General features: G+C 43.7%; 1 protein-coding gene across 8 annotated transcripts in view; it reads right to left on the reverse strand.

Annotated features, from left to right (window-relative positions):
- TSNARE1 (t-SNARE domain containing 1) overlaps positions 1 to 20,007 on the reverse strand; it is a 565,000-nt gene that overhangs the window by 389,571 nt on the left and 155,422 nt on the right. For all 8 annotated transcript variants that reach the window (XM_067558348.1, XM_067558341.1, XM_067558345.1 and 5 more), the window contains one exon: positions 15,953 to 16,022. In XM_067558348.1, coding sequence (XP_067414449.1) covers positions 15,953 to 16,022 — 70 coding nt within the window. The remainder of the gene's footprint in view (positions 1 to 15,952; positions 16,023 to 20,007) is intronic.

Consider the following 20,007-nt stretch of genomic DNA (forward strand, 5'->3'; position numbering starts at 1 on the left):
CACTAAGAGCACCCACTGACCAATGAACCTGCAGATCTGAAATGCATCATCTCATTCTAATGCATACAGCTAACATATGAAGGCCGCTGACACTAAGAGCACCCACTGACCAATGAACCTGCAGATCTGAAATGCATCATCTCATTCTAATGCATACAGCTAACATATGAAGGCCGCTGACACTAAGAGCACCCACTGACCAATGAACCTGCAGTTCTGAAATGCATCATCTCATTCTAATGCATACAGCTAACATATGAAATCAGCACACATAGCCACAGAGATCACAGTTGCGTGTGTGATAAGAGCTTGGATGTTTCTCTGTGGCAATCTGTCCCATTGTACCCCATCACCAGCCAAGTGCATAGAGATATCGTGAATCATTTCAAAGGATGCCAACCTGTTTTGGGAGATGTGCCAAGCAACGTTTTGTCTGGCTTACGTGGAGGCCCACAACATCATCATTGCTGTGACCCAGCCGGTCATCCTGAGAGTAAGAGCAACAAATTACACAGACGAGTTTCCCACTGGGTGGACCGATCCTTTTGCAACTCCATTTGGCAATCGTTTTTCTTATCCACACAAACCCCACGGAACTGAAGTCACAGGCCTAGCAGCCATTACTCAGTACAGCTGCTTCTAAGTTTTCTGCTCTCATCTTTTCTTCTCTTCTTTCCTCCGCGTAAGTAGAAAACCTTTATTGCAAGTGTGATGCTACAGGCAGCAATATACTGGCAAAACAGATGCTCTTTTTTAATTGCCCATCTCCCAGGCATAATTGGTTGAGGTTACACAGATATAAAACAGACAAGAGTAGGAAAAAGGGAACCTTTCCCAGCTGAGGTGGGAAAAGAATCCCCGTCTAGATTTGGAAATAAATGTAATTATTTATCTATATACAATTAAGTTCACTTTTTTAATGATCCCATAATCTAGTTAAAGATAGGTAACCTTTACCTCTGCTCTCCTGCTCCCTTGTTCTTGACAGCTTGCTATAGTTACTTGGTCACTCAGTCATAACCAAGGAGGAAAAAGTGTGACATTCGAAGAGCTGCTGGTGTCACATTAGAAAACTTGGAAAAACATCTCTATTTGGAAATTATCTTGTCACTATATGCTCTGTTTTCTGGGTATTTTCCCCACCTCCTCCTGTCTGATTAGTTAGGGCTGTTTGCATGAAAACATGATCTTTGTTTCACAGGAGTTCATCTGTCCCTGCTTTGGTCTAGTTCAACATAATCAGGCCCGGATTAAAGACTGATCCAAGGAGTCACAATTCCAGTCCCTGGGCTGGGTGGGCACTTAGGTCAACAGAGAAGCCAAACCAAAGACAAGGATCCACAAGCAGAAAGATGGGAAAGACAGAGAGAGGAGAAGGGGACCTGGGGAGGATGGACGCTGCTGGGTTTGGACAAAAGGTCCATCTGGGCAAGTACCTATAAGACAGCAGAAAGAAAGATACCTCTTTGGAGAGGGAAACAAATTCTGATGGTCTCAGGCCCTGGATGACCTGAGGCTTGAGCCATGCTACAAAGTTTAAGCCAATGTCTTATATGATACATGCCTGCAGGTTCCTTGTGTTACTGGTCAGTAAAATAAAAGGCTAAGCCACCTCTATAGGCTACAGCTGGCATATCTGTGTCAGCTAGGAGTGTGAAAAAGAAAATCCACACTGCCTAGGCTATGCCAGGAAAACCACCAGTATAATCAAAACTATGCCGACAGAAAAGTGTTTCTGTCAACATAGTTAAGGTTCTTCAGGGAGGAAGTGTAGCTATGCCATCAGAAGAAATCCTAGAAAGTGTAGACAAGTGCTTTAAACTGCTGCTGTTCAGAATCATCTCCACAGCCCTCACTTTTGAGCTGACATAAAAAATTATGTCTTCAGTTAGGGAATAATCAATGGACGTAGGTGAACTTCTAAGACCCAAAGATCCTGAAATCATAGATATTGGAGATGTAGGAGAGCTAATTAAAATTACAGAGTCCACCTTCTCCGAGCCAGGGCCGGATTAACTCTCCGGTGGGTCTGGGACTATTAGATTTTGTGGGGTCCCTGTATTGCCCGCACCCCCACCCACATCCCTTCTCCCGTGGGCTCCATTTACCTGGCAAACTCTCCTTCCCTTCGGAAAAGCAGCTGCTCGCCCAGCCCGGCCAGCCAACGGCTCCAACCCGACTCGCTCGGGCTTTCAATAACCAGAAACCAACCAAATTTCATTCGCACCTGGGGTTACCTACAGGTATCGGAGGTGTTTGAATCTCCTCGGCAGCAAGCTTTGCGAGGCCCGCGGGGTTCAATCTTCACTGCACGAATATCGTGGCAAGCCCCGGGTCTCTTAGCGCTAACAGGGCTGCCCCGTTTCCGCGGCCAGATCCACCCATTCGAGCCCGGCTCCGGTTTCGCTCGTTCCTGTGTGAACTGTCCACAGCTGGGGCAGATTCGCTTTGCCCGTGATCCTAGCGCAGGCCTGTTAGTCCCAGCGCCAGGTGCCCCGGAAGGCAGGTGTGGGGCAGAGGCGAGGCGGAGGCTTGGATGGTGTGCAGGGTGCGAGCTCTGCGTTACAGCCTGGATGCGTCCCCGTTCTCCGGGTATGGGCAGGGTGCCCGAGCACTAGTCACTGGCCCCTCTGGACGTCTAGGGGAGTCTCTGCTCTTGGCTTGCAGGGAGCCAGGCGCTCCCTGCAGTTTGGGGACTGTGCTCCCTGCCTGCGTAGATTTATACCCCAGTCTCCTGCAGTATGTCCCCTCCAACAGAGAGATCTGCCTCCCGCGCCGCCGAGAGCCCAGAACCTGTCTGGGATGGAAAGACAGAGTACGGAGCAGCCTAGCGTCCCGTGCCCCTGAGCCAGGCTGGGAGAGGGGTGGGGGGGCTGCAGCATTCCAGGGTGCAAGGAGTTTAAATCCCAACTAAGTGACAGAGACGCACAAGCTCCTCCAGGGAAACTGGGGGGGGAAGGGCTGAGCCCGGCCAGGAGAGGAGCTGGGACCCAGGGGCTCCATACACCATGGACAAGTTGGTCCCTCCAGGCTGGTGCCACGTCCCATGGGTGCCCCACCTCCGGCCTCAGCGACAGCGGGAGGGGAACAGACCAAAATCTCGACACCTACCAGGCTTTGTAGCTGGCCCAGGGCAGGCTCCAAACGCCAGAGCCAGTGCTGCCAGACCGCTCCCAGCTACTATGGGGTGGGGTGTGTGGGGGGCTGGCTCCTATCGTCTAAGCCCAGGATCCAGGGGCAAGAAAGTAGCTCTGGCTGCTCCAGTCCCAGACAAACAAGTTCGTGCCCAGCGCCCTGCTCTGGCTGCCAGGGCTTCCTCGTGGCCCCCCCTCCTCCTTACCCCGCACATCCCCCCAGAGCGAGCCAGCGCGTTAGAGGCCAGCACAGGCAGCGTCCCCGCAAAGCCCAGATAACAGCCCCCCCGAGAGCCTCGCCTACCTCCATCTGCAGCCCCGGGGCTGGGCCTGGCTCCTCAGGGGCAAACACAATTCAAGGAGTTTTGAAAGTATTTTATTTTGCGGGGCCCCCCTTAGCCCAAAGCTCTGCCCCCCTTAGCCTAAGGCCCCTGCGTTAGTCTGGCCCTGCTCCCAGCCAGTGCAGGAGTATTCTCTAGAGCGTATTTTAATGTGTTTTTATTTATATACATATATTAACTGATATCTCTAATGATAGAGTCTCAGGAAAGAGAAATTTTAAAAAACAAAAAGGGAAAATGTCCAAAACATTTTGTCTGAGAGATCAGAATGGCTTTATGGACTTTAAGTAACTATACTCTCCTGGAGCTCACTGCTGACTAATAGGTAAGACACCAGCTAAATCCCTAGTACCACACACTCTCTCTTAATGGTTTGTCAGACAAACGAGAACTCATTTTATAAAGCTCAGTTTTAGGAGCTTCCAGTAACTCTCAACATCTAGAATTCAATACAAGTAGCTCAACTTCAAAAAGTGTCTTAGTACTTTAATAGAGACAAGTGTTGCTGAAGTGTGGCCTTGATATTTACCCAGGCAGGTAGGAAGGAGGGGGAGAAAGAGAAAAATAGCGAGTGGGAGTATGTGTGTATCAGAGACACTCATATCAACTTTTCAAGCCTGATCTTACAGTAAATGATAGGACTGTTCTCCAGATTTCCCGTATCTAAATTCAATTAGAAACACAAAGAAAGAACCAGGATGATTGCCAAATGGAGAGCAAAATGCATAGATAAAGAGAAGTTAATTACACAATGCGTTAAGTTTTGTGAAGAAAAAGAATCCTCTTTCTGTGAAGTTGAATTCATTGGTTCATATCATGCGACAAGCGGCTAGATGAAGGGACTGGGGTCTAGGATTCCTGGGTTTACTCCCAAATTTGTGAATAATTCACAATGAATGACCTTGGATAATTTACTTAGCTGCCCTGTCCCGCCTCGATTTACCCATCTGTAAAAAGGAGAGAATATTAGCATCTCTACTTTCCTAACTGGGGATTTAATTAATGTTCACCTGTACAACGTTTTCAGATTCTTCAATGGATAAGGGCAAAATGTTATTCACATTCCACAAGATCATTACCAAAAATGAAATGAGAAAAATACCCATTAAAAATGTCAGTGTCCTTATAAACCACTAACTGAGATTTATAACTGAAATGCAAACTGACCTTTACATACTGCATAGTGTTGCTAAAATACATTATTCTAGGAGGGACAGGAGGTGAACTCATTATTCTCTGTATTGCAATAATCTTATTTTCTTTGATTCATGTTCTTCAAATAATGCAGCACATCTGGCTTTTCTCTCTTCATTCCAGCTGCACGGCATCCAAGAGGGCTTTAGGGGACTATCAAGTCTACAATCTAAGTCTCTCATCAGATTGCTGCTGTGACTATCTATTCGGCAAAGAATTCACTTGTATAGGTCCACCTCCCCTCCCAAGTTGTCTCATTAACCGATATTAATCCATGTTCAACCCCATTTGCAACCTGTTTTGCTCACCTGCTTAAGTGTTCCAAAACTTTTCTTAGCTTATTGAAGAAAGGGACTGCAATTATTGTCTATGTCCTCTGATGTTTTATTGATGAACTTGATATTCTGTACCATACTCAGAAACATTTACAGTACAGCATCCATGTAATGAAATATGCCAGACATCAGGCACTCAACACCTGGATTATTTGACCATTGTACTGGAATGAACAACTGCACTCAGAGTGCAGCCTCTGAGTTGCAAATTGGTTACTACCTTGTAAAAAGGAAGCATTCACAGAGAATCAGCTGCAATAACCTCTCTTATCTTCACAGCTGTTAGTCTTAACAGTTTTTGATCCACCTCAACATCAATTCTCCCCCATTACGATTCATGTGGTCTGAGAGAGAGGGGGACAGTCTAGTGGCCTGAGTACAAGTCAGAGACTCAGGAACGATTGAGTTCTACTCTATGTTTTGAAAGAGACTTGCTATTTTACACTGAGGAAGGTATTATATCACCGTACTTCAGATTAGCAGCACTGCCAACCCCAACTGATCAAAAATCATGCATCAGGCCTCCCAAAAAGGATGAGACTGGCTTAAAATCAGAAGATTTTAAAAATTAAAATAAAATAAACATTGCATTCTATTTATTTGCCTTCTGGCTTTGAAGCTTTTAGGGTACACTGAGGCCTAGCTATTCTCCACAATCACGAGGGTTTAGAAACTTAGTTTAGTATAGTTTCGTTTTTGTGTTTTTAACAAATAGCTTCAGTGATTAGTAAATATAGCAAAAACAAAAAACAAAAAAACCAAAAGAAAGAAAGAAAGGAAAGAAGGGAAGAAAGAAAACCAGTGACAAAAAAGGATATAGCAATGTACTGCTCTGTTGAACATACCTAATTCTTTTGTGGCCTGACTTGCCTCAAAATAATACATGCACATTTACTGTACATATCATCAAGCAGGAAGATTAACCAAGAGTAGGTTACCAAGCTAAGCGATGAATAGCAATCTTCTGTAGAATAAATCCATTAAGCCACTTGCCAAATTCCCAAAGTTGTGACATCAGTAAACAGCTGGCTAACAGACCAGTAAATGCAATGATTCCAGAGGGCTGCCTTGATTTCTCTTTCTGTTTTCCTAATTTTTGTCCAGCATTACTCAGATGGCCTCCACCATGCTCCTTCTCTACAGTGTATTCTCAAATGATTTTTTCTAGTTTCATTTTAAGTTACTCACGTGATATTGTTTCCACCAGTTCTCTTAGGAGACCCCTCCACGGTCTAATAGACCTCACTTCAATCTTGACTATTTTTTTCTTTAGTTAAAATCAATCCATTACTCTGAAGTTATAACCTACATCTTCCCTCCCAAATAGTTTGTTGCCCTCCTTTAGCTAGACTATGGCTGTCACCATGAAGAGTTTTAAAATGGACCTGTTTAAGTGGAACATGTATGGACTCATCTATTACACCTATGAATAACTTGTAGGAACCACAGTATTATTACCAAGTTAGAATGATTCCATCACCAAAGAACTGCACCTCAGACCATCTCACTATCCTATGAAGCAGACCTTTAAAAAAAATAAAAACTTGCCTTATTACATCAGCATACGTTCCAGAGAACGTTAATTGCTTCCATAGGTTTGCTGCAAAAATGCTACAGAGCCCAACAGTCAATGTCAAAGGATCAGAAGAAGTGCCGGGTTAGTAGAAGGGAAGAAACGCCTGGCTTTGGGCTGATGTAAATCTAGGGAAATAAATGAGACCTCACGTAGAGACAAGGTAAGTATTTCACTGAACATTAGCATGTTTGGATTAACATGCCAGGCTCTGAAGGACTCGACTGCACAATGAATGCCTGGCCTGACAGCAGCACATACTGTGTGTATACATGAAATATTAAGTAATCGTCTTCCCACAGGCCCCCTTCCATTCTATCAGTGAACTGCACTGTTCCACATGCAAGCCCAGGGACTACAATTTACAAGGACTCAAGACATTTCTTTAAAGAGTTTTTGACCTAGGGATGTACACAATATATGTGCCTAAGAATCCAAAGGCTAGTTACTCCAGTTAGCATCTCACGATGCAGTATTTCCAAGCTTTATGCCTGTGGACATTCTAAATCAGACTACAAAACTATTGCCTGCTGCTGGCAATATTAATAGATGGTGAAAGACAGTTTGCTCTCTGTATAGGAGGTGGAAGGAGAAGAGATTAAAGGTTTTTAAGCCATTTTTCAATGTGCTGATGAACACTTTAACCTACTGAAATATCATTTCATGGTGCCAGGTTATAATGATATCCAAAAATATCAGATTTCAATTGATGGAAGCAGAAGAGAAGACCTGGATATGATTCAAAAGATGAGATCAGAATGGGCACTAAATAAATTAAACATGATGAAGAAATAAATAAGAATAAAATTGTAATCAATCTACATTGTACATTTCACTAAAAGATCTCAAAGCACTTTTACAAAGCTGGGCAAGTATCATCCCTATTTTGCACAGGGCAAAAATGAGACTCAGAGAAGTTAAGGCTATCATTTTTAAATTTCAAATACGTAACTTGATTTTTAGATGTGCTGGGAACATGCAAGTTCTACTAAAGCTAGGGATGTGTACATTTTAATTTTAGGGAACACGACTGGAAAACTGGCCTGAGGTCACACAGCATATCAGTGGCAGAAGTAGAGATCAGATCCAGTTATCCCACTCCCCAGTACAGTGTTCTCACCACTACACAAGATTAGAAGCATGCTACCGTAGATTCCGTTGTACTGGGTATGAGTGGATTTTTATTTTTAATTACACACACACACACAAATAATAAGACCCCCTTTCTGACTGGTTGAAATGAATCATTCAGATTTTATCATTTACCTAAGCTTCACTGACAAAGTAGCATCAGTATCTAGAACTGCCTTCTTTCACCTCCAGTTCACTGGGAAACTTTGTACCTTCCCTCCAGATGAAGACCTGCCCACAGCGATCCATACATTTGTCACTTCCAGGCTGGATTACTTGAATCCTTTGTATCTGATCCTCAATGTGCAGACAATGCACAGGTTCCAGCTAGTAGAGACTCAGCTGCCCTCTCCCTCCTCCCATAGTTTAGGCCTCCATGACCACATGGTCCATGCTCCAGTCGGTCCACGGACTCCCAGTCAGCTTCCAATGCCAGTTTATGGCCTTATTCTTAATGTTCAAAGAAGTTAATGGATCAAGCCCCAGCTACTTTTAAAGGTTGAATTTCAATCTCTGAACCACGAGACAGCTACACTCTTCTGAGGCAATGAAGATCACAAATCCCAAGAGGAAGCACGTGAGAGCTGGGGACAAAACATTCTCAGTCAAAGGGAGCTAGCTATGGAACAACCTTCCAAAGGAAATTAGGTGAATTCAGAATCTGGCCATCCTTAGGAAAAGCTGCAAAACCTTCCTCTTCAAACAGGCCCTTCCACCAGAAGAATGGCATTAATAGCACTGATATTCCCCTCTGCCCTGTAAATACCAACCAACCAAAAAAAACCCAAAATCTTTATAAATAAATAAAAATACCGATGGCAACAGAGTTTATCTTGAAAAGAGAGAACGGCTATAGACCGCAGGAACTCTTCATTATTGCTTATAATTTTATGTCTATGGTGCTCAGATTGTTTCTGACAGAAGGCAGTAGAAGACAACCTGATAGATATGATTACATTACCGACCACCTCCACCCCTGGTTCTCCAGAGGAATATTCCTACTCTGTCAGATCTGAGGTTTAACTGACCCGAACTACAGCTGGGGGGGAGGAGGATAAACATCTCCCCCAGAGCTGGAGAATGGATGGTGGAGGAAATTAATGGGGTGACCCTAGAAGGCAGAACACCATTGGCGCTCCTCCATTTTTCTATTGCTGTTCCCTGTCCTGGCCTCCTATGGACCTGCTCACCTCCTCACAACACTACCTTGTGCTCCGGGGAGAAGGGACGTTGGGGGATGAGGACGGAAGTGTGTTGAGTGAGGATGCAGGGGAAGCAGAGATATTAAGTGGAGCTATCACAGGGCAATTGATAAAGATAAGGGAATTGTAGGTAGAACCAGACAGCCTGAGGTGGGTGTAGAGCCCAGTCCTTCTGTGTCAAGGCATCAGCCCCGGAAGGGGCCCCCCAGCACTGCTGCTATGGCTCACCACATGGCACCAGAATCCTTGGAGCACCGATGCTTCAGCACAGACGCATTTGGCTCCTCTGAGGCTACTGCTATTCCACTGCACTGACAAGCAGAGGCAGCAGCAGCGGAGGAGCCCCTCAAGCAGAAGGACTGGACTCCCACGTATGCAGCAATCCACACCCCACATCCCCAAAAATAAAACTGCAGCCCCCCCCCAACACACAAGCTCCTCCACCCCGCAACACACAATCCTCTTGCATCGCAGACCACTCATGTATCCTTGTTAAATCTTTATTGTTCACCACCCTCCACTCAGATGGGACTCCTCTTTAATTCAACCACACAGATCCTCCCCAACTAATTGGGCCAGGCCCAGCTTCCAGGTGCAATCAAGAGCACTAATTGTTCTCCATCTCCAGTTAACCCTTTCACTGCAAGTATGGTGTAAACACCTCATCACAGTCTCCCTGGCAGGTTGTTTAAAAGAAAAAAAAAAAGGGGGGGGGGGGCAGCAGTATGAAGCCACCCGGGGATTGGAATACTAAGAGAAGTCTCAGGGAAGACAGATTAATGGTCAGAGGCGGTCAAAGGTGTGTGATAAACTTATTTATCTGACAGTTCCACAGTTTATCATATGCTTTTGTAATTTATCATATAGGTGTCATATATCTGGTGTGTTAGGATTCAAAAAGATAAGGGATGTCACATAAATATAAGCTATCATTATTAATGAGGCAAGTGTATTACAGTTAAATGTAAATGGTGCAATCTGGTAAGCCAGTTTTACTGCCAAACCAATAAGGTTTTTCATGTCAGAAATTGATGCCACTATTGATAAATAAAGGACAGATAATGTTAATCCAGCCGCTTTGACTTTAACAGGGAAGGTATTACTTTGAAGGGTTTAACATATTAATGGAATCAAAATGACACTTCAAAATATTTATGGAAATCTTTTTTAAAGCTTATACAAGAATCACAAAACCTCCATAAAATATTATTAAAATCCTACCCTCAATTAAACATGCTGACACTTAAAAGCTTCTTTCTGATTTACTTAAAAATCTTTTTTCAGTAAATGATGACTCTAAATACCTTTCAACTCTTCACTTTAAAAAAAAAGAATTTGAATTTCTTCAGAATAAAAATCATTTTAATGAAGGATTTATTTAAAGCCAATAACGCCAAGTTATAAAATGTAAAGGCAATATAAAGAATAGGCTGGCATTTCTTTAAAATGATTTGACGGTAATATGAAAGCATAGAGGTGATCAGCAATATCCAACACTGCAGATCTACTAATAAGAGCTGAAGGGTATCAGCCTTACTAAACGCTGCATATATAGTAATAAGAAAAAATATCCTCCCCCATCTGTCATCTATTTCCACAACTAGTGCCATTTTCATCCTGTATCCCAACCTTAAACCTGATGGAAAGAGCTCCAGGATCTTGACCATGGAGAGGTGTAGCTGTCTCCTACCTTTTCAACTAGTTTGTCCAAGAAAACAATGTTGGATACTAGGAGAAAATTCACTAGATCCATACGGTTCAGTGGTGACGTATTGAGTACTGCCCAAACCATTGAATATTTTGGAATAGATAGCATGTGTCCCTTGACAAAGGTGTCAGTAACCATCTCTGGCAAGTGGGGACCCCAGTGATCCCAAGTGCCTTTAACTAACCACATTTCATATATTCACAGATTCAAAGGTCAGGCTAGACTGTGAACATCTAGTCTGACCTCCGTCCAACGCAGGCCACAGAACTTCCCTAAAATAATTCCTAGAGCATCTCTTCTAGAAAAACATCCAATCTTGATATAAAAATAGTGATGGAGAATCCACCATGACTCTTAGTAAATAGTTCCAATGGTTAATGACCCTCAGTGACACAAATGTACACCTTATTTCCAGTCTGAATTTGTCTAGCTTCAACTTCCAGCCACTGGATGATGGCATACCTTTCTCCATCACACTGAAGAATCCATTACTAAAGCATGCATTCCCCATGTAGGTACTTATAGACCGTAATAAAGTCACTCCTTAACCTCCTTTTTGTTGATCTAAATAGATTAAACTCCTTGAGTCTATCATGATAAGGCATGATTTCTAATCCTTGAATCATTATTGTGGCTCTTCTCTGCACCCTCTCCAATTTACCAAACATCCTTCTTGAATTGTAGACACCAGAACTGAACACAGTATTCCAGCAGTGCAAAGTACAGAGGTAAAACAACCTCTACTCCTACTCCAGATTCAGAGACACCAAGGGTTTTCACATAGACATCTTTTTTCTGAATATCTAATAGACAAAGCATGAGGGGCATGGGCTTGAATTGAATGCAGTGATTCAGATTTCTGATAGTGCATCAAGTGTTTCTCATTGTACAGGTAGGCCTCAGACTGGGAGTGAGATGTTTCTTTTCCTGGGAGCACAGTATGGTTTCTGTTGGGTGGAGAGAGTATCCCACATTTCAGTAACTTTCTCCATGAAGTATGTTAGCAGTTCTTCACATAACATGATGCTGGCTTATCATGGAATCATAAAAGATGAGAGTTGGAAGGCACCCCAAGAGGCCATCTAGTCCAACCCCCTGCTCAAAGCAGGAGCAACCCCAATGAAATAATCTCAACCTGGGCTTTGTCAAGCTGGGCCTTAAAAATTTGAAGGACGGAGACTCCACCACCTCCCTAGGTAACCCATTCCAGTGCTTCACCACCCTCCTAGGGACAAAGCTTTTCCTAATATCCAACTTAGACCTCCCCCACTGCAACTTGAGACCATTGCTCCTTGTTCTGTCACCTGCCACCACTGAGAACAGCCTAGCTCCATCCTCTTTGGAACCCCCCTTCAGGAAGCTGAAGGCCGCTATCAAACCGTCTCTCATTCTTCTCTTCTGCAGACTAAATAAGCTCAGTTCCCTCAGCCTCTCTTCATAAATCATGTGCTTTTGAGGTAGCGGGAAAACAAACAGAACTGATGAAGTGATTAACTTCCTGAAAAGTTCTGCTGGTTCTTTAGCAATTTTAATAGCCAACGCGATATATGATCTTTTTCTTTCTATCACAGCTGTTGAAAAGGAGTGTGGCGAGTCATAAATGTCTTTTGGCACAGTTTGCACCCCAAGGGAGAACAGGTGCTTAGCAGGGATAGAGCTTGGCCGAAAGCCGAGTACCGCAACCAATCCAAAAGTGCCGCTTTCCCCTTCACTTGGGAAAAGAACCATTGCCTTCGTCTCATGCCAGAGCTGTTCAGCTCAATTCATTATTCTCAACGTATTTTGGAATTTATTTTCAGCACAGTGCCTACATCAGGGCCATTACACAAATCTTAATAAAAAATAAAAAAAGGCCTATGTTAAAAGAACATTAAGATTGCAAAACGAAGCACCCAAAAGTTAGGAAATACTGTGATTAAGTTTGCCTGTGCAGTTCTAATTTAGCCCCCTTTGTGCATTGTGACATTATTTACTGCACAAAAAGCAAACACTGAATGCAGAATTATTAATTACCTCATAGACTTTTCTATGGTGCTCTCACAATAGCTTACAAACATCATTCAATGTATCCTCACAAAACCGCTGTGAGAACAGGTGGTATTATTGTCCCCATTTTACAGAACAGAAGCATGAAGACTAATGCCCAGGAAAAAAAAAAGTCACACGTCTAATTTTGGGCAACCAGAAAAATGAGGTACACACAATTAATGGCCAGCTCCAGCCGGGAATATTTTGGTTTAAGTGACTGCCCAACATCATACAGAAACTCTGTGGGAGAGGCAAAAACAGAATTCAGTTCTCCAGGGCAGCATTCAACTGCCCCAACCATGAGAACATACTTCACATCTTTCATAACAAATGAGGCAGAGGTCCTACAGACAACAGCCTTCTTCACTAAACAACCCTGATTTTTCCCCAGCACACATCCATCTTGTGCAGTGAATGAGGCAGGGGTCCTGTGGAAGAAACAATATATGATCAAGTCATTAAAGACTGTATCATCATAGTGTACATGTAAAAGGTGACCAAATTAAAGTTACGAAGGCAACCTTGATTCTGACCTGTTGAGTGCCTGAAGTTGCAACTTTAACATTCTTTTAACACCGGAAATTACATCCCAAACCTAAGTTTTTAAGCTTAAAACATTTTAAAGCTTCAGAATTGAAAAACAAAAACCAAATATTTAACCCTGTGGAACCAGATTGTCTCCTACAAGGATCATCAGCAGGGTGGGGATCTTTAAATCCACAGCAAAGTCCTCTAATCCTTCAGCTACTAGAGCAGCTGGTGGCATTAGAAGGCTGTTATCTTTTACATTGACCTGCCACTACAGGAGGGCGGAGGAACACACTCTGCCACGACCACTGTATTATGTGCACTCCAGCCCTGGAAACTGGTGACCCTTTGTGACAAAATGAGCATATCTGTCAATTCAGTAATATTTAATAGCCAAAGGGCTAGAATGGGTGGGATTCAGATTTAGAAAAACTGCACCAAACCAGGTGAAACTACCCTATTCAATGAGCAAGTGAACAAATCATTTTACTTTTTAGGCAGGCTGGTCTCTGCAATACAGCCTCTGGGATGTGGTGTTAATCTTTCAGAAGGCAGCTATTGTATCCTCAATGGGCTATTTCTTATGCCTTGACTAGACAAACCCAGAGAGAAAGCAACAATCCCCTTACCTTACTCCACTTCACTGCACATGTATGTAACACAGAAACATGGTTTGGAGGGTGGGGGTGGTTGCTCTAGAGATGGGAAGCCTGGCAGATAGAAAGCTGCCCCAGTGTGTGGCGAGATCTCTGAATGCATAGTTGGTTGAGATCCACTCCATTTCAAAACAGCATAGGGCTGGAAATGGAGTCAGAGACAGAGATTGCTTTTTGGAATACATTAGGGCTGTGTTTTCCCTCTGTAATTTACTATGAGAATGCATAGCCTGGTTTAGTTTATGCAAACTATAAATCTAGGTATATTAAGCAAGCCGTTTTTTAATTCCATTTTTTCTGGTTTTAAATAATCTTGTTCTTATGAAGCAATCTGCTGCTGTGTGTGGAGAAGGTTCACCCTGCAACCCTCAAAAGAGGGATTCAGGATGGCAAAGTGGTTCTGGAACTTAAAATGTCACCACTCAGATCTTGGACAATAAGACACGGGCAGAGGTCTCTACTCCCAGTGAGGCGTGCTGTAAACAGCTGTGGCAGACCGACTCCTGAGCTGATGCCAACAGACTCGAGGAAGAGAAAAGAGTTGGCAGTCACTGTGCTGGCTCTAAAGATCTATCTTGTAGGGCTTTCATCACACACAAATACAATGGAACCTACTTATTGTGAAATCCCTCCCCCACCTGCACACACCAATTTCACTCTAATCAGAGAAATGTAGCCACAAAGCATGAAATCAGAACATGGGGCAATTTTCTTATCTAAATAAAATTCTACTCAAATGCTGTCTTTCACTGTAACAGTAAAAGGCATAAACTTATCAAAGGTTCACTTATTGCTCCCTGAACATCTTCTGGGTTAGAGGATACTCAAGGAGAAATGTGTGACAGTCTCAGAGGAGGGGGGTTGAGTGCAGTGGAGGGGGAAAGGCAGATTAAACCATAACTGTTTTGCACAGTCTTACAGGTCTCTTCTGAACAATTAACAAGGAATGCTCCTGAATGTACAAGGTCCATCTAAGTTGGAGCGGTACCTGAGGAACAGCTGGCTTTCCTATGTTTCTGAAGTAAACCAGCACCTGCCATGATGAATGCACTACGTAACACTCCGTCAGAATGGCAACTACTGGGCTGAACAGTTCTGCACATCCAGAAGACAAGGCAGATATGCTACATACCGCCTAGTGCATTAGCTACATCTAGAAAGTACATACCTCCTATGTTGCTAAATGCAGTAGGTACATTCAGGCTAAACACATCTGCTCTGCGGCTGAATGTTTCAGCCACACCTATACATTCTCTGTGGATGAAACATCAACAAAAAGTAGCAGCCTGGGGGTGAAAAATCAGCAAGGACACTGAAGGCTTGAAAAATTACTTTTGGCCCATCCAGAAGGGTGCTGGCTGCACTACAGGATGTCGGTAGGGTACAAATATGGAGAAAGAAGGTGGGAATCTTGGGATCCCATCTTTTCAAAAGGAAAATATAACAAGGAATAAAAGTCAAATTCTGCCATGAGGTGTATGTCCCATGATTTACGTTCATATAAATGAGGATAGAATTGAGTTCTATGCTTGATTTTGGTCCGTTGGCCGTTATATAAGAGGCATTTTTAATAACAAATTGCATCTCATTTAGAAAAGTTGTTTTAGTGTGTACATAATGAAAGTCTGTGTGTGTGTGTTAGTGTTAGAGAGAGAGAGAGATGACCCAAATCTGCTAGAAGTGAGAAGTAACATACTATTTTGTCTACATTGTGTCAGTTGATGTGTTCTGACCCATGTCAGTTTTGACACCATAATAAGCTGTTTTTTGCTATACATTTATGTATTCCCATTACCCCCTCTTCTCTTGTCATTGCTTGACTGTTCTTGGCAAGCAAAACCTACTTCAGCTTCCAGTTCTGGGCTTCACATTCACATTAAAAAAGTAATTAACCAGTCATTTTCCTTTATCCACTCACCAGCCTTCTCAAACCAGCACAAGCAAAGTTTTATAATATCAATACACTTCCAATCATCATTAATCATAAATGTGAAGTAACACAAAGGAGTTCTGCAAAAAGTTGTCCAGCTATATAAGAGAGAGAGATGGGAGGAGAAAAGATAGATGGGAATAATATGGAAAGAGAGAGACAGAGATCCACTGCAATACAAAATAAACTCACAGTCCATCTCGCAGCTCTTGAGTATCATTCGATGTCCCCAGGGATCTAAGGGTTCTTTCCAAGGAAGTCACTGTCAACACAAAAAGAAAGAAAGGAGAAAGAAATAACACCACATTTCAGACAAAAGTATGTATATTTTAAATGGGTTTTCTTTAAAACCCATGCACTAATAACTAATATATGGACAAATAAAACCACAGAAGCACAGAAAGAGCTGAAGGTCTGACAATAACAATACTAACTCCATCAGAGGCAAATAATAATGTGGAAGGCACCCTCATGATGAAAAAGGATTATTACACATGTTTCTTATTTGTTTAGGCCATAACTGTACATAGAGATTTACAACAACTCAGATAAACTAAAGAAAATCTCTGTCCCTACAGACCTTACAATTGAACATCACAACCCCAAGAGTGTCTCTGGTCATTTTCTGTGGCACATTTTCTAGAGAGATTCAGAAGAGGTACAGAAGGATGCTTGATTGAAATCAGGACTTCAATTCAGCCAGAGCTGTCCGGAGCGGAGTTCTGGTAAATATTTTCAAACCCGCAGAAGCCCCGGTGCCTGAAGTCCCAGGCCCTAGCACACCCTGCGGGGCAGAAACCCTGAGCCTGGCACGCCCCATGGGACAGAAGCCCGGAGCCCCGCACCTCCCCAACCCCCACAGGCCTAATTTCCAAGACCCTCCACCCCACAGTTGAAGTCTGGAGCCCCGAATGGGGGGAGGAAGTGTGCAGGGCTCCGAGAAATAATCTCTGAAAATTTAAACTGGGGTTTAAATTATTTATCTAAGCATAAGGAGTGGCATGAAAATATGTAAGAGAGGAAGGAGAAGATGGAGCAGTCTAGTATAAATGAAATAAAAGAAAGGAGAAGGCCAGGCAATAGGGTAAGCCAGTACAGAGTTCTGGGCCATATGGAAGGCAAGGGTAACCTAAACTGTATGTGGATAATGAAGAGCCAGTGGAGACAGTTATGCACAGAAGGGATATGCTGAGAGAGTAGCAGGGAAAGATGATGATCTTGGCAAACTTGAATGAGCTCTACTCCGCACTCCAGAAGAAAAGCCACTCTCAGGGTCATTGTTGATATGTCCTGTGGGGAAATTAGGCCCTGTCCTCCAAAGATGGCAATCAGTTCAACTCCAAGCATGTCTGATCACTGTTCAACATCGACGCCAATTGTATATTCCGAAAGACTGTTGTTCTCTGAGTAAATGTCCTTTTCACCCTGAATTCTAGATAAGGATTTTAAATCCTAATATGACATCCCACAGAGGGCTGCAGAGTCAATTAAATAGCCTTTCTTCTTTTTAATCATTAAGAACAAAAGGGGAAAAAAAAGTAAATATCACAGTTATGGTGTTATCAGATTAGTCCAGTGGATCCCAGAGCAGCACCGAGGTAGTATAAAAAGGAACAGGTTGCAGCCACCTCCTTTTTTAATACAGTGATATAGCCTCTGGATTCCACACAGCCCCCATATGCAACCGACCATCTTGATTTGAGCAGCCTTCCTTTGAGAGAGACCGATGACTGTTGCTGGGATCCAGAATCTCTGCAAACCTCACACCCTTGTATTAGAGACAAGGGTGACTGCAGCTGCATGCAGATATCCAGGGGTCACACTTTGTCCATCCCTATAGTACAGACGTTCATTTTTCCCCACCCCAGACTGTGTGCATTAATTGTCAACCTGCACCTTGTTAGGAACAGAAGAACGGCTACATCAGAAAAGATAAAGAATTCAGTTAGCGCCAAACCCTGTCTCCGACACTGGCCAAGGCCAAATGTGGCAGAGAAAGATGTAAACCACGGGTAAACTAACGGAGAATTTGTTTTCGGTTGGCTACCTTACTCTGCAACTCCCGAGTGGCTAACACAACATCCATGGCTGCTTTCCGCATACCCATGTTCTCGCTCATCTCCTCCCCACAGTTTCATTCCATCCCATTCTGTTCCAAAATCGAGGCCAGTCACAAGTTGTGAATGCGGGGACTCATCACCCTCCCGACCAATGATCCGTCCAAATGCTGAGGTTCTTATTCAGGCAAAAATCCCAGTGACTTTGATGGGTGTTTTGCCCCCGTAAGGATTGAGTCAAAACTGAGCAAACACTGTAGGACTTGGACCACTGCTGCTTTCGGCCAGCAAGGGGACACCCACTCACCTTCAGAGCTTGGTTCTTTTCTTGCACATGGACAGAGTGGGCTGCTCAACAGCAACACTTTGCACCTACTGTCCAACGCTCCTTTTATCTGAGGATCCCAAAGAACTTTATGAAGCAGCATTACCTCACGTCACAGCCTTCCTTCCTTCGTGTAATAGGTAATCATTGCGACTGAGTTTGAATCCCTTCCAGGGCTCGGCTCCCTCCCTTTTCCCATCAGTGGTTTCTCCTTGAGTTGGCGTAACCCATAAAAACTCGTTACAACAGTTACAAACTGCCACTCGGCAAACATTCTGTGCTCCCCTCCCTTCCAGAGTGCAGAATGGAATGCAGGCAGAGGCCCTTGTGCATACTCAATGCAGTTCTGCTCACCCCATCTCAAAGATATATCAGAATTGGAAAAGGTACAGAGAAGGGCAACAAAAATGGAAAAGAGACGACCAAAAGGGAGTCTGATAGAGCTCTATAAAACCATGAATGGTGTGGAGAAAGTGCATAAGGAAGTGTTATTTACCCCCATCCCATAATACAAGAGCCATGAGTCACTCAATGAAATGAATAGGCATCAGGAAGTACTTCTTCACACGACACAAGAAAGTACGTCTTCTCACAACGCACTGTCAATCTGTGGTGTTCATTGCCAGGGGACGCTGTGAAGGCCAGAAGTATAACTGGATTCAAAGAAGAGTTAGATGAGTTCATGGACAATAGGTCCATCTGCGGCTGTTAGCCAACATGCTCAGGGATGCAACCCCATGCTCTGGGTATCCCTAAGCCGCTTCCTGTCAGATGCTGGCTCTGGACGACAGGGAACGTATCATTTGATTGCCCTGTTCTGTTCATTCCCTTTGAAGCATCTGACACTGACATCTTTTGGAAGACGGGATACTTGGCTAGATGGACCAGAGGTCTGACCCATGATGGCCGTTCTTATGTTCCTGAGGGATGCTGGAGGCACCAATGCAGGACTGGCCTGGCGCAATGGGCCTGATCTTACATGGAGCTGAGCGTCTTTACCTCCCGTAAGAGTTGAGGGGATCCTGCACCTCGCAGGATTGAGACCTGTAAAAGAGTCTTCGATCAGATCAGAGATCACCAGAAGGTGGCAAATTGCAACAGCCACAGCCCAGCAAGTTAAGAGCAGGCTGGCCCCCATGATGAGAGCCCTGGGCTCCAAGGTAGTTAGCAATCAAACTCTCAATCAAGGTGTCATCTTCTTGCATCTTGACTGCTGCAATACCCTCCTTCTGGCCTCAATAAATCCCATCCTGCGCCACTCATATCCATTCAAAATTCTGCGCCAAAGATCATTTTCCTGGTTTGTTGCTTCGCCCAGGTCAACAACAAAAATGCACTGTGGGTGGGTAAGGTCCTGATTTCTAAGTTATGCCCAGCCCCAAATCATTGTCAGGGTCAGTCTCCCAAGATGCAGCTGCGGCCAGGGAACACATCTTTAGAACTTTGCAAACCCAGAATGACCTAGATCTTAGCGGTACAGTCACCATAATTCATGAATCTCTGCACGAGGCAACCAATGAGGCTCTTGCTGGGGAGGGGAGACACTGACTGACTTCATTACATTTAAAAAGCCGAGTTCCAGCTTCCATTCTAACTTTCCTCTTTCAGTTGTTTAGGACTTTCTCACACAAATTCCACATTTTCTCTTAGCCAAAAAGATAGTGATTTGATTTTTTTTTTTTTAAACTTTGAGCCAAAGAGGTGCTTTCAAATTTTGCAACTGGGAAAAACAAACAAACAAAGCTACCTTTTCCACATGTTCCCATTGGAATGGTTGCGGCTAGAAACTTGGCTTCTTTTGTGCCCCAAAACGACTTAAGATTTATGAAAATCAGTCCAGCATTTTTTTAAAGGTAACAACGTGA

The sequence above is a fragment of the Emydura macquarii genome, unplaced genomic scaffold (genome assembly GCF_026122565.2).
Source record: "Emydura macquarii macquarii isolate MOO-44397 ecotype Brisbane River unplaced genomic scaffold, CSIRO-AGI_Emac_v2 contig_1947, whole genome shotgun sequence".
Lineage (NCBI taxonomy): Eukaryota > Metazoa > Chordata > Testudines > Chelidae > Emydura > Emydura macquarii.